The sequence below is a fragment of the Bufo gargarizans genome, chromosome 1 (genome assembly GCF_014858855.1).
Source record: "Bufo gargarizans isolate SCDJY-AF-19 chromosome 1, ASM1485885v1, whole genome shotgun sequence".
In the NCBI taxonomy this organism is placed as follows: Eukaryota; Metazoa; Chordata; class Amphibia; order Anura; family Bufonidae; genus Bufo; species Bufo gargarizans.
The window spans coordinates 533,791,001-533,805,327 of record NC_058080.1 but is presented as its reverse complement, the minus strand read 5'-3'; the positions used below and the strand labels follow the sequence as shown (position 1 = coordinate 533,805,327).

The window sequence follows — 14,327 nt, the reverse complement described above, 5'->3', positions numbered from 1 at the left end:
GGAAAGTTGCTTTGTTTCTAATTTAAGATCTTAGACACACCAGAAAAGGGTCATAAAGGTGGGCATACTGTATACTTTAACCCCTTATGGACACATGACGTACCGATACGGCATGTTTCCCGAGTCCTTAAGGACACATAACATACCGGTATGTCATAGGTTTAAATCGCGATTGCGGCGCGGCAGGGGTTAATCGGAACAGGATGCCGGCTGAAATCATTCAGCCGGCATCCTGTCACGACGCCGGGGGGGGGGGGGGGGGGTGTCATGTGACCCCCCCGTATTGGCGATCGCAGAAAACTGCAGGTCAATTCATTGACCTGATGAACCGGAAAAAGACTGTGATCGGTGGTGTGATTACACACCACCAATCACAGTCCGTGCATTTGGAGAGGCGGTGCTGGCCCTGGTGCTGAATGCTGCCGATTGGTGCAGGGAGAGAGGCGCGAGATTCAAACTTCCAGCGCTCCTCTCTCCCCTCCTCTTCTAGTTCAGCACCCGCACCCTGCAGCGCCGTTCTGCACCAGCTCCTGCGATCCCTCCATCGGCACCCATCACCCTCCTGCACCCATCACCCTCCAGGTAGGTTAGGGTCAGTGAGGGAGAGGCACCGTTAGGCAGGGATAGTAGGGAAAAGTTAGTTAGGAAAAAAAAAACTCACTTTTATCTAAACTTTTTTTTTTTTCAGCTTTGAGACCCTAGACCCCCCCCCCCCGCCACTTGCCCCCCACCACAACCAGCCCCCCAAAAAAGTGCAGAGTGTGTCGCAGGAGGGGGATATGGAAGGACACCATCCGGGCCTCTGCGTTATTGATTGCTTTAGGGAGTATCACACTTTCATGGAGTACTACATTTTTATAATCCCCAACAGTCCCCTAGAGAACATAAAAAACATGGCTCTCAGACTTTGACTTTACAACATCTGGAGGGCCGCAGTTTGAGGATGCCTGCTTAGTGTCTCCAAAGTCTGAGAGCCATACATATTGGGCATCGCCGCGTCCGTAAAAATCTTCTCTATAAAAATAACATTTAACCCAACCCCCCCCCCCCCCCCCCCGGATGAACAACGTTTAAAAAAAAAAAAAAAAGTGTAAAAAAAAAAGCCATTTTTTGTCACCTAACATCACAAAAAGTGTAATAGCGAGCGATCAAAATGTCATATGCACCCCCAATTAGTGCCAATAAAACTGCCATCTCATCCCGCAAAAAATGAGCCCCTACATTAGATAGTCACCCAAAAAAAACCAAAAACTGCTAGCTCACTATGGAGATACTAAAATAATTTTTGTTGGTTCCCAAAATGATGATATAGTGTAAAATCTAAATAAATTTTAAAATGTAGACATATTAGGTATCACCGCGTCCGTAAGAGTTTGCCCTATAAAAATAACATTTGACCAAACCCTTCGGATGAACAGCGTTAAAAATATAAAATAAAAATGGTGCCACAAAATTTCCATTTGAATCCTTTTTTTCTGGTAATAAAGCAAGAGTTAACAGCCAAACAAAACTAAATATTTATTGCCCTGATTCTGTAGTTTGCAGAAACACCCCATATGTGGTCGTAAATGGCTATATAACCACATGGCAGGGCATAGAATGAAGGAAACTCCATATGGTTTCTGGACAGCAGATTTTGATGGACTGGTTTACTTACACCATGTCCCATTAGAAGCCCCCCCTGATGTAGCCTAGACTAGAAACTCCCAAAAAGTGACCCCATCTAAGAAACAACACTCCTCAAAGTATTCAAAAGTTACTTTACAGACTTTGTTAACCCTTTAGGTGTTCCACAAAACTAAATAGCAAATGTAGAAACTATTTTAGAATTACATTTTTTGTTACCTTGCCTCAAAAAAGTGTAATATAGAGCAACCAAAAATCATATTTACCCTAAAATAGTCCCAAAACAACAACCACCTTATTCCGTAGTTTCCTAGATGGGGTCGCTTTTATGGAGTTTCTACTCTAGGGGTGCATCAGGGGGCTTGAAAGGGCACATGGTGTAAATAAACCAGTCCAGCAAAATCTGCCTTCCAAAAACCATATGGCGTTCCCCTTCTTCCATGTCCTGCCGTTTAGCCAAATAGTAGTTTAAGACCACATATGGGGTGTTTCTGCAAACTACAGATTCAGGGCAACCCATATTGAGTTTTGTTTGGCTGTTAACCCATTTTTTCCAGTAATAAAGTAAGGGTTAAAATTGAAAATTTTACAAAAAATAGAAATTCCAAAATTGTTTCTCCATCTGCCATTAACTCTTGAGGAACACCTAAAGGGTTAACAATGTTTGTAAACCCAGTTTTGAATACCTTGAGGGGTGTACTTTCTTAGATGGAGTCACTTTTTTGGAATATCTATTCTAGGGGTGCAACGGGGGGCTTGAAATGGGACATGGTATAAACAAAACCAGTCCTGCAAAATCTGGCTTCCAAAACCCATATGGCGTTCCCCTCCTTCTATGTCCTCCCGTTTGGCCAAACAGTAGTTTACGACCACATATGGGGTGTTTCTGCAAACTACAGAATCGGGGCAACCCATATTGAGTTTTGTTTGGCAGTTAACCCTTACTTTATTACTGGAAAAAATGGGTTAAAATGGAAAATTTTTCCAAAAATTGAAATTCCTAAATTGCTTCCCCATCTGCCATTAACTCTTGTGGAATACCTAAAGGGTTTACAAACCAGTTTTGAATACCTTGAGGGGTGTACTTTCTTAGATGGAGTCACTTTTTTGAAATTTCTATTCTAGGGGTGCAACGGGGGGCTTGAAATGGGACATGGTATAAACAAAACCAGTCCTGCAAAATCTGCCTTGAAAAAACCATATGGCGTTCCCCTCCTTCTATGTCCTCCCATTTGGCCAAACAGTAATTTACAACCACATATGGGGTGTTTCTGCAAACTACAAAATCAGGGCAACCCATATTGAGTTTTGTTTGGCAGTTAACCCTTGCTTTGTTCCTGGCAAAAATGTATTATATTGGAAAATTTTCCAAAACATCGAAATTCTTACATTTTATGTCCATTTGCCAAGTCTTGTGGAAGACCTAAAGGGTTAACAAAGTTTGTAAAATCAGTTTTGAATACCTTGAGGGATGTAGTTTCTAAAATGGGGTCATTTTTGGATAGATTCTGTTAAGGAAATTATCCAGCTTTTCTAAAAGTGGATATAAAATTCATAAAATGTTTTTCATTTTCTCTGTATATGTGATCTAATGTGGTGACATTTGAAAAGAACAAGCATAAGCTAAAAAAAAAACTATAGAAGTGAACTGTGTGTGTTAAGATAAAATAACATTTGTACTACTCCTTGTAATTTTGCCTCTTTTGCAAAAAATTCTAAATACATTAGTTAACACATTTTTGTAAAAGTGAAACTTGAAAAATAACTAACCAATCAATAGATGGATTCAAAAGCCATTATTTAAATGTCTGTAAACCAATCATGTTTTACTTTGAGGGGTTACACCCTGTGAACTGTGTATACATAAAGGGTGCAGGACACTTTCACTTTAGGGTCCTGACAAGGTTTTGAACTATACTCAGACTTCTGTCATTTTCCTCCGTCGACGTCATTCACCTGAACACGAGGCAACGATCATCACGTGGCTGACCCTTGGCCTACCGCAACATTTTCTGGTGGAGAATGCGGGCACCACAACAACGCTCCTAGCTGCAGATCGTGACACGGAGACCAGGACCCAGGAAGACCGCGGTAAGTAACCCATTGTGTTACTACCTGTCTCCTGAGCTCTGCTCGCTGTTCTGCAGTGTGGTGTGTGAACGTGGTGCCTGTACCGTGTTCTGGTGAATGTATTATTTCCCCTATATGTGCTAAACTGTCTTTAGGCGTATGAATGCACGAATGTGTGAGTGGCTGAGATAAGCTGAATCTTGGAGGGGTCTGGCCCTGCTCCTCCTGAGCCAAGCTGAAATTCTAGAGCTCGCTGACTGGCTTGTCCGGTCCCTGACTCTGGAGGCCTCTGGTTCTGGTGGAGAAAGGGTTGACAGACCTATACTGAAGGAGGCTGTGAGAAGTGGCAGTGTATAAAGCTGTCCAGTAAGTTTGGATAGGGGCCCTGCAGTTCCTTGTTGGTACCTGAAAAGGCGCCTGAGGTCAGGGGTTGTTCCAATGTTATGTCATACTGTGTGGTTTCACATGTACTGAGTGCCTACTGATATTGTGTGAGGAAGAATTACTGCATTGCTGCCAATTCCTGTGCTGTACAGTGTATACATGTGTGGGTATTATGATTCCAGTTTGGATTGGGTGGTTGCAGTTATAATCATTTGGATTGCAGTATTTGTTTGCTTCCTGTGCCATAGAAAGAACGTAGAGGGGTTTAAGGGGTTTCCAGCGAATAACCCCAGAGAGGACGTGTGAATTACTCTGTGTGAGGGCAAGACTATATTGTAGTATTGCCAGGCCAGTGGATCAGTGCTGCCTCGGAAGTGTGCCCACAGCACCATTGGTAGTAGGAAAATTGGTGCCGCCTCGGAAGTGTGTCCACGGCACCACTAGTAGTGCCGCCTCGGAAGTGTGTCCACGGCACTGTTGTAATTCACCAGGTGTGTGAGTACCTGGATAGTGAATTACAAGGAGCCACCCACGGGATGGGGGCTACACAGAGTAAGCGTTCCTCTGAGAAGGGAGCAGAGAAATGGGTCTCTGCAATTGATATTATGCAATGCGCAAAGGGCACTGAAGCAACCAAAGACTGTAGACAAATGCTAAAGAAATTAGGAGCAGGTGTGAATGGAACATTGGATGAACCAGTATGGCAGAAATTTCTTACTAATTTTAAGGTGTGGTTGGAAGACCATAACAAATATGACCAGGCCACAATGTGGTATGATGTAGCCCAGGGAATAACTTTGACTGCCCATAAGGCAAAAGACACTGACAAAGGGACTATGTATGAAATATGGGATGAAATTAAATATCCAACAAAAGAATTAAACATCCCTTCTGAAGTACAGTGTATTATCCCCCATAAACCACAAAAATCTCTCCCTCCCACAGCACCACCTCCATATAATGGCCCGGAGGGGTGGACTTGTCCTAATTGTGGACAACAGAACCCAGACACAAGAGTGAGATGCTCAGCCTGTGGGAGGCCCAAGCCACACTCTCGTGTGGGCTTATACCCATTAGTCAATAAGACCCTCCCCACAGTAAAAGCTGGGCAACTGGAAACACATGATTATGAAGTCTATAGGCCATGGACTCCTAGTGAGTTACTGGCTATGTGTAACACTTTGCCAGACCCCCGTACTGTCCCCAGTACTTTCCTTCGTAAATTGGAAAGTATCCAGACCGCATATAAAGCCACTTGGGCGGATCTGGAGAGTCTTCTAGAGACTAAAGGAGGGGAAGTACTTAAGAATCAAATGATGGCAAAGGCCCCTGGTACTGTCCCAGTGGATAAGGCCACAGACCAGTCAGGCCAGGAATTTATCATGGCCCTTAAACCCTGGGTAAAAGAGCAACAGGACAATCAGACTGACACTTTTATGATGCAAACACAAGACGCTAAGCAGACTGTAGCTGACTATGCCACAGCTTTAGAACAGCTCTGGCTTGACTATTGGTATGAGACAGGAGACAGTAAGGACATGAGACTACTAAAACATACATTCATGTCTGGATTAAATGCACCCATACAGGATTCCGTGAAGAAGGCTCACCCTGATTGGCGGACCTGCCAGTTCCCTGACCTAGTAGCCATAGCAAAGGGAGCTGAGCTAGACTTACAAAATAAAAAAAAAGCCAATAATGGCTAACCAACCTTTTAAACCTAAGGGCAGGTTTCAGGAAAGAATACCAGGTGGGGATCAGTCTCCACGTAACTGGGACCAAGTAACATGCTGGAATTGTGGGAAAAAAGGGCATTTCTCAGTCAAATGTCCCCGGAGAGGTCAGGCTACTGCCCGGACCTCTCAATGAAGTGACGGCAATCCTGTGAGTTCCCTCAACGTTAACTACCCCCTTGACGCAATCCCAGGTCCACAACTAATCATCACATCCACATGTGAGGACACGGGGAATTCAATTGACTTTTTGGTAGACACAGGAGCAGCCCATACCCTAATACAAGAAAAATATGTGCCTGAGGAGCTTATCTCCTCAGATTACATCTACTGTCAAGGGGTTGAGGGAACAACTGTTAAACTCCCACTAACAAAGCCTGTTAAACTTAATATTCATGATGCCTTATCTATTGTCACGCGTGTGTTGGTAAGCTCAGATAGTCCATACAATTTGCTGGGGACTGACTTACTCAGTGCCATGAGGGCATCTGTGGATTTCTCTTCAGGAAAACCCCAAATTACAGCCCCTGTGCCTGAAGAGACTCTGTGTGCACTTATGTACTTAATGACATTTAGTGCCCCCTCTACCTCTCAGAATACACCCCCAGATTGGCTGTCTGAAGTGCCATCACATTTGTGGGCAACTTCCAAGACAGATGTGGGCAGACTACCAGTAACTCCGGTGGTTGTGCAGCTGAAACCTGGCATTAAGCCGCCATGTGTGCGTCAGTACCCATTAAATTATTCAGAGGAAGATGCCATTGCAAATGATCTGAAAGAGCTGTTGGGGAAAGGGTTAATAATCCCTATAAAAAGCCCCTTTAATACACCCCTATTTCTTGTAAAGAAGAAACAGACTGTAAAGGGTCAGCCTCCAGTCTATCGTATGGTGCATGATTTAAGGGCAGTGAATGCTGTAACTGTCATAAATACACCACAAGTGCCCAATCCACACACGCTGTTAAACCAAGTGCCCATAGATGCCACATCTTTTTCTGTCATTGATCTTGCAAATGCTTTCTTCTCTGTCCCTTTAGATGAAGAATGCTGGCCCTACTTTGCTTTCACTTTTCGTCACAAGCAGTATGCATGGGTCGTTTTACCACAAGGGGCGGCCAATTCCCCTGATATTTTCTCCACTGCTTTACACTCTGTGTTGCAGTCCTGGCAGCCGCCTATCCGGACACTGTTCTTTTACAATATATTGATGATCTGTTGCTTTGTTGCCACAGCTCAGAACAGTGTAAAGAAGAATCTTTATCTTTGCTTATTTTCCTTGCTGAAAATGGTTGTAAAGCCTCCAAAGAGAAGCTGCAACTTTGTAAATCTACTGTGATTTTCCTAGGTCACTGTATTTCTCCAGGTACCAAACACCTTACAACTGAGAGGGTTACTGCTATACAGCAGCACCCCCTGCCAAGTACGCCAAGGGCTCTGCGTGCCTTTATTGGACTTGTCAGTTACTGTCGCCCCTGGATTAAGGATTGCTCTCAGATGATGCAGCCACTATATGACTGCCTCAAAGGAGAGACCTTTGAACTCACACCAGGAGCTGTGAGTGCATTTCATACATTAAAACTCACTCTCACCACGACACCAGCATTGGGCATCCCCAATTACAAACAAACTTTCACGTTGTATTGTCATGAGCAAGGGGGATTTGCCTCAGGTGTACTGACGCAGAAACATGGGGATCGTATGCGGCCCATTGCATACTATTCTACCAGTTTGGATAGTATTGCCAGAGCACTACCCACATGTTTCAGAGCTGTCGCTGCTGCCTCTGAATTGGTGCTAAAGATGGAAGACTTGGTACTACAACACCCTCTTACCTTACAAGCACCACATTCAGTTGCTTAACTACTACACTCCACCAAACTGAAACATTTGTCTCAAGCCAGGATCACAAAATATGAGATGACACTCCTCAGTCCCCACATTACCTTACAGCGATGTACTGTTCTAAATCCAGCTACTTTGATGCCAGTGGATTTAGAAGAGGAGGGGTGGGGTGGGAGTAGTAGAAATGTCTGATCCAGTTGCAAATCATAACTGTCATGAATTGATGATTGCAGAAACAAAAGGGTTACCAAATGTTACTGAAACACCATTAACTAATCCTGATGCTGAGTATTTTGTAGATGGCTCCAGATGGTGGAATGACGAACAAGGACACTTTGTCACCAGGTATGCGGTAATCCAGGATGGTAAGGTAATCATACAAAAACCACTCCCATCTTGTGCGTCTGCACAGGAGGCGGAGTTGAAGGCACTCTCTGACGCATGTACAATGGGTAAGGGACTGAGAATAAATTGTTACACTGATTCCAGGTATGCTTTCGGGGTAGCACATGATTTTGGTGTTATCTGGAAAACTAGGGGATTTCTGACTTCCTCGGGCAAACCATTTAAAAATTCAGAAGCAGTACAGAGCCTCATAGAGGCCCTAGAGCTGCCTACAGAGGTAGCCATTGTTAAAGTGCCAGCCCATGTGAAGCAAGATGATCCGCTAGCTGTGGGAAATGCTCAAGCAGACCAAGCAGCCAAACAAGCAGCCGGTCTGCCGCTCCTGACATTGTTTTTTCCAACTATGCCAGATTTGTCACTCTTGCAGGAATTACAGGCCCAGAATACGCCTCAAGACAAAAAGGTATGGATGGAGGCGGGGGCTACGAAGACAGGAGAGCTCTGGCAGGTAAATGGCAGAACATGTAAATGAAGAAAAAAGGTCCCGGAGACAAATTGAGTTCCTCTGTCAGCTCTTCTTTATTGATCACATGAAGTTAACAGACATAACCACCTCCTACATGGCATGGCATACATGACATAAAACAAGAAATGACCTTCTGTTTTTCAGCTGGTTGGGATTCATTATATTGTAGCAGATTACATTGAACAATTTGTCTGTAATTCTATTAGTTGTTAATATCTGCGGATGGCTTGGTATTCCCAAAGACAACTTGCAAAAGCTTATTGTGCTATTCACAGGCAGCAGCCGCTACATGTGCGTAACACAATGGAATATATAGCTTTCAAAGCACTCCGGATGCGCTAACTCAACCAATTTTGTAGACAACCAAAATGCAAGAGAGAAACCGCCCTGTCTGGCCAGGGTCCTGTATACTGATGGACAGAGATGTGTGCAAAAGCCAGGCTACCCGAGTTATCACCAAAGCTTCTATATTGGGGGAGATTTATTTGGAAAACATATGCTATGCTATCTCCTTGTATTGTTAGAGGTATATATTTATTATTCTCATTATTTAATAACTCACTGATAGATATATATTAGTTCTTTTTTCAAGTTAAGACCTGCTGGAATTCTAGTAGCAAGTCTGAAAATCCAGTAGGCTTCTCGGAGAAGGATTTTTTTCCGATGATCTCCGCCTCTTTTGGGGATCAGAACTCGCTCTATAGCATATGCCTGGAAAAATGTCACCTGACGAGCATGTTTTTGTATAAAATGCCTTGCTATATTTTAAATATTTAGGATATTCGGGTTATTAATATAATTTAGATGTTCGAGAATGCGACTTAGAATGAGCTCGTAAGCTTAAAAGTCGCATTCTCGAACATCTAAATTATATTAATAACCCGAATATCCTAAATATTTCAAATATAGCAAGGCATTTTATACAAAAACATGCTCGTCAGGTGACATTTTTCCAGGCATATGCTATAGAGCGAGTTCTGATCCCCAAAAGAGGCGGAGATCATCGGAAAAAAATCCTTCTCCGAGAAGCCTACTGGATTTTCAGACTTGCTACTAGAATTCCAGCAGGTCTTAACTTGAAAAAAGAACTAATATATATCTATCAGTGAGTTATTAAATAATGAGAATAATAAATATATACCTCTAACAATACAAGGAGATAGCATAGCATATGTTTTCCAAATACATCTCCCCCAATATAGAAGCTTTGGTAATAACTCGGGTAGCCTGGCTTTTGCACACATCTCTGTCCATCAGTATACAGGACCCTGGCCAGACAGGGCGGTTTCTCTCTTGCATTTTGGTTATCTACAAAATTGGTTGAGTTAGCGCATCCGGAGTGCTTTGAAAGCTATATATTCCATTGTGTTACGCACATGTAGCGGCTGCTGTCTGTGAATAGCACAATAAGCTTTTGCAAGTTGTCTTTGGGAATACCAAGCCATCCGCAGATATTAACAACTAATAGAATTACAGACAAATTGTTCAATGTAATCTGCTACAATATAATGAATCCCAACCAGCTGAAAAACAGAAGGTCATTTCTTGTTTTATGTTTGTTTTTGTATGGATATTATATATTTTTAAATTGATGATGGCATGCTCACACTGTGCGGTTTCCCTGCCGGAGAAACAGTACCATGGCATTCCTGGGGTTAATATCCTCAGAGAGGTGTCCACACAGTGTGTTACCAATTACATCAGTGATTGATACAGCAAACAAAAAGGTGTGTCATTGTGTGTGGCAGCCTATGGAGTTGGAGACTCCTTCCTCGTGGCTGGGGAGGGCGTACTCCAACCCCTATATATTGAGGGGCCACACTTGATAACTTGTTACGACTAAGGATACTAACCCGAAACGCGTCAACGCCATGCCATGTAGGAGGTGGTTATGTCTGTTAACTTCATGTGATCAATAAAGAAGAGCTGACAGAGGAACTCCATTTGTCTCCGGGACCTTTTTTCTTCATTTACCTGCAATTTGCTACGGGAACACTTCCCCAGGGCCCCTGGAGCCGGGACTACAAATTTTCCCAGAGAGGTGAGCTGGATTAAGTATTTTATAAATGGCAGAACATGTTTGCCTCTGAGTTTGTATCCGATGATGGCCAATTTAGCACATGGCCCTACTCATTTGTCGAAAGGAGCTATGAGCGCACTAGTGTTAGAACATTGGTTTGCACCTGGAATTCAGACCCTCTTTGAAAAGTTTGTTCAGGGTTGTCTTACATGTGCCAGACATAACCCTGGGAGGTTTGTAAAGACCCCCAAGAAACACACTCCCAAACCCTTGTACCCGTTTCAAAGAGTGCAGGTGGATTACATACAGCTACCCAAGGTGAGCACATATGAGTATGTCCTTGTAGCCATTGATGTATTCTCAGGCTGTCCAGAAGCTTGGCCAGTAACTACAGCTACAGCCAAAAATACTGCTAAGAAAATATTGTCAGAGGTAGTCTGCAGATATGGTATTCCAGAGGTGATAGAGTCAGACAGAGGCACCCACTTCACTGGGGAGATAATGGGACACATACTGAAGACCCTAGGGATCACACAAGCCCTGCACACTCCCTATCACCCGGAAAGCAGCGGAAAGGTGGAAAGACTTAATGGGACAATTAAATTAAAATTGCAAAAGTATTTAGACTCACACAGTTCTATGAACTGGGTAGAAGCTTTGCCAGTAGTATTATATGCCATCCACACTACTCCTACTGGACAAGAAAAGCTTAGTTCATTTAAAATTTTGTTTGGTTCTGCACCAAGGACAGGGTTATATTTTCCACAGCAGCTGCAAGCAGACTACTCTACCCTGACTTCATATTTGGTGGAATTGCATGAACATCTGTCAAAGGTGCATTCACGTGTTTTCTCTTCTATACCAGATCCTAATTCTCTTGAAGGTACACATTCTCTGGTTCCTGGAGATTGGGTAGTCCTGAAGAGGCATGTAAGAAAGACCCTGGAGCCAAGGTTTGACGGTCCATATCAGGTGCAACTGACCACACCCACCGCCGTCAAGCTGAACGGGAGACCAGTCTGGGTCCATGCAAGTCACTGCAAAAAGGTTCTGAAGACAGACAGTCACGAACAGGAAAGCAGCCCTACAGTTGTAAATCCAACCAGTTGTGAGAATAACGTGGATCAGTAGACCATCACAATGCATGCAATGCCTTGCCTGTTTCTTTATATTCTATGTTTTTGTGCGCAGATGAAAGGAGGAAAACATACAAATTCCATTTGGCAACTACATCAACAGACTGCCAAGCAGCTGAATACTACTGACTGTTGGATATGCTCTCATATCCCTGCCAACTACAAGGGAATCCCTCTGATAGGTGTTCCAATCTCTATGAATGATTTGAATCTCACGGACTATAGCTATGATGTTCAAATAGATGTAGATCACACCTCACATAATGCTGTTTCTGATCAAGGGATATACTTAGAGATTACTGGTATAATCTCTCCGCCCACTATATGTTTGGGGCCTATGTATGTGAACCATATAGCTAAGATAAAGGGCCGTTTTGTCAGTTTACCACAGATATATGTGGGGGAAACAGATTGTAGAAATGCTACTCTGATATTCAATATGGAATTTAGAAAGACTTCATGTGACATAGTGAATACTAACTGTAATAGTTTGTGCTTCTGTCCAACTATGAAAGTTTCTTGTGCCCCCAGGTGTGCCTGTCCAGAAAAGAAGGACAAGGACAAATGGAATTTAGGGGAAATTCCCTCCCTTGAAAATAGATGACACAACAGCCCTGGAGATGACAGTCTGAAGCTCCTGTGCTGCGATGTATCCCTAGTTGCTGTTGTCATCCACTTAGTGTGTTTGTGTGTCGTATGTGGTTTTAATAAAATGTATGTATGCTTAATCAAATGACAACTACTAGACAGACTGGAATCGATGCTTGCATCGCATGGTCTATGCAGCTTATCTGTATACTCTGTGAAGTACGGTCTGTCTAAGGGGTCATTTGTTTGTTCAGGCAGGTTAGTAGTTACCAAGACACACATGATACAATGAAGCCTTCAGAAGGAAAAAACGTCTACCACGTGAACAGAAAAATTGAAAAAAAGGAGGGAAATGTTAAGGAAATTATCCAGCTTTTCTAAGAGTGGATATAAAATTCATAAAATGTTTTTCATTTTCTCTGTATATGTGATCTAATGTGATGACATTTGAAAAGAACAAGCATAAGCTAAAAAAAACCTATAGAAGTGAACTGTGTGTGTTAAGATAAGATAACATTTGTTACTACTCCTTGTAATTTTGCCTCTTTTGCTAAAAATTCTAAATACATTAGTTAACACATTTTTGTAAAAGTGAAACTTGAAAAATAACTAACCAATCAATAGATGGATTCAAAAGCCATTATTGAAATGTCTGTAAACCAATCATGTTTTACTTTGAGGGGTTACACCCTGTGAACTGTGTATAAATAAAGGGTGCAGGACACTTTCACTTTAGGGTCCTGACAAGGTTTTGAACTATACTCAGACTTCTGTCATTTTCCTCCGTCGACATCATTCACCTGAACACGAGGCAACGATCATCACGTGGCTGACCCTTGGCCTGCCGCAACAATTCTATTACGTAAGCCTCACAAAGTGACTTCAGACCTGAACTGGTCCATAAAAAGTGGGATTTGGAAAATTTCAGAAAAATTACAAAATTTGCTTCTAAACTAAGCTATGTGACATCCCCAAAAAATAAAATATAATTCCAAAAATGATACAAACATGTGGTATACATATGGGGAATGTAAAGTCATCACCATTTTTGGGGGTATTACTATGTATTGCAGAAGTAGAGAAACTGAAACTTTGAAATTTGTTAATTTTTTCAAATTTTGGGTAAATTTGGTATTTTTTTATGCAAAAAAATTTACTTTTTTGACCCAATTTTAGCAGTGTCATGAAGTACAATATGTGACGAAAAAACAATCTCAGAAGGGCCTGGGTAAGTAAAAGCGTTTTAAAGTTATCAGCACTTAAAGTGACACTGGTCAGATTTGCAAAAAATTGCCTGGTCCTTAAGGTGAAATAGGGCTGTGTACTTAAGGGGTTAAATTAATGAAAATAAAACAAATTGAATGTTCATCTCTAATTTAGTCTTGTTTAACACATTAGTGAAATTCACTGCAAGACACAGTGTCTGTTATAAGAATAGGTAAATTCTGATATGCTGTGAAAATAGTAATAAAACTGCTATTGCTATTATTTCTTCAAGAGTCCTTGGGTGAGAATCAGGCCTAGTGTAAAATGTGTGTTATTTTAAATGACTAATCATAATAAAAGATATGTTTACAGGATTTGTATTTCTAAAATATCTACACCACTTCGATATTACTATAAAATCTTTTTATTTCCTGCTTTTTATATTTAGGGGCTGGAAAGTTTATTTTAAAGTTTACTAGCTTTGGCCTTGAATATATTTGAGTATGGCAGAAATATTTCTACAGAAAACAATTTTCTATAGCTTCACCATACTGAACTGTCACATATTTTATTTGAAAGAAGAACAGGTCTGCATGGTTTGTAAATTCCTGGGGAAAAAACGTAAAGTGATTTAGGAACATTTAACGGGTAAGTTCTAAAATTCAAGGTCAGAAGACTTATTTCACATAATACAGTGATGGTTTTTCCATTTCTAAAACCTTGTATATTTATGCACGTAAGTATACAAGGGGAACCAATGTTAATGGCGACATTAAGCTTGTTTATAACTCAGCTGTCATTGCTGAATCTCACAGGACTCTTTTTCCACTCTTATGCTCATGCAGATAGGC

General features: G+C 41.9%; 1 protein-coding gene across 1 annotated transcript; it reads left to right on the top strand.

Moving 5' to 3' along the window:
- Positions 1 to 8,452: 8,452 nt before the first annotated feature.
- Positions 8,453 to 12,206, top strand: LOC122924381. Its single transcript, XM_044275406.1, has 2 exons — positions 8,453 to 8,522; positions 10,603 to 12,206. Exons 1-2 carry the CDS (start codon positions 8,470 to 8,472, stop codon positions 11,675 to 11,677), a joined length of 1,128 nt encoding a protein of 375 aa, XP_044131341.1. The 5' UTR covers positions 8,453 to 8,469; the 3' UTR covers positions 11,678 to 12,206.
- The last annotated feature ends 2,121 nt before the right edge of the window (positions 12,207 to 14,327 follow it).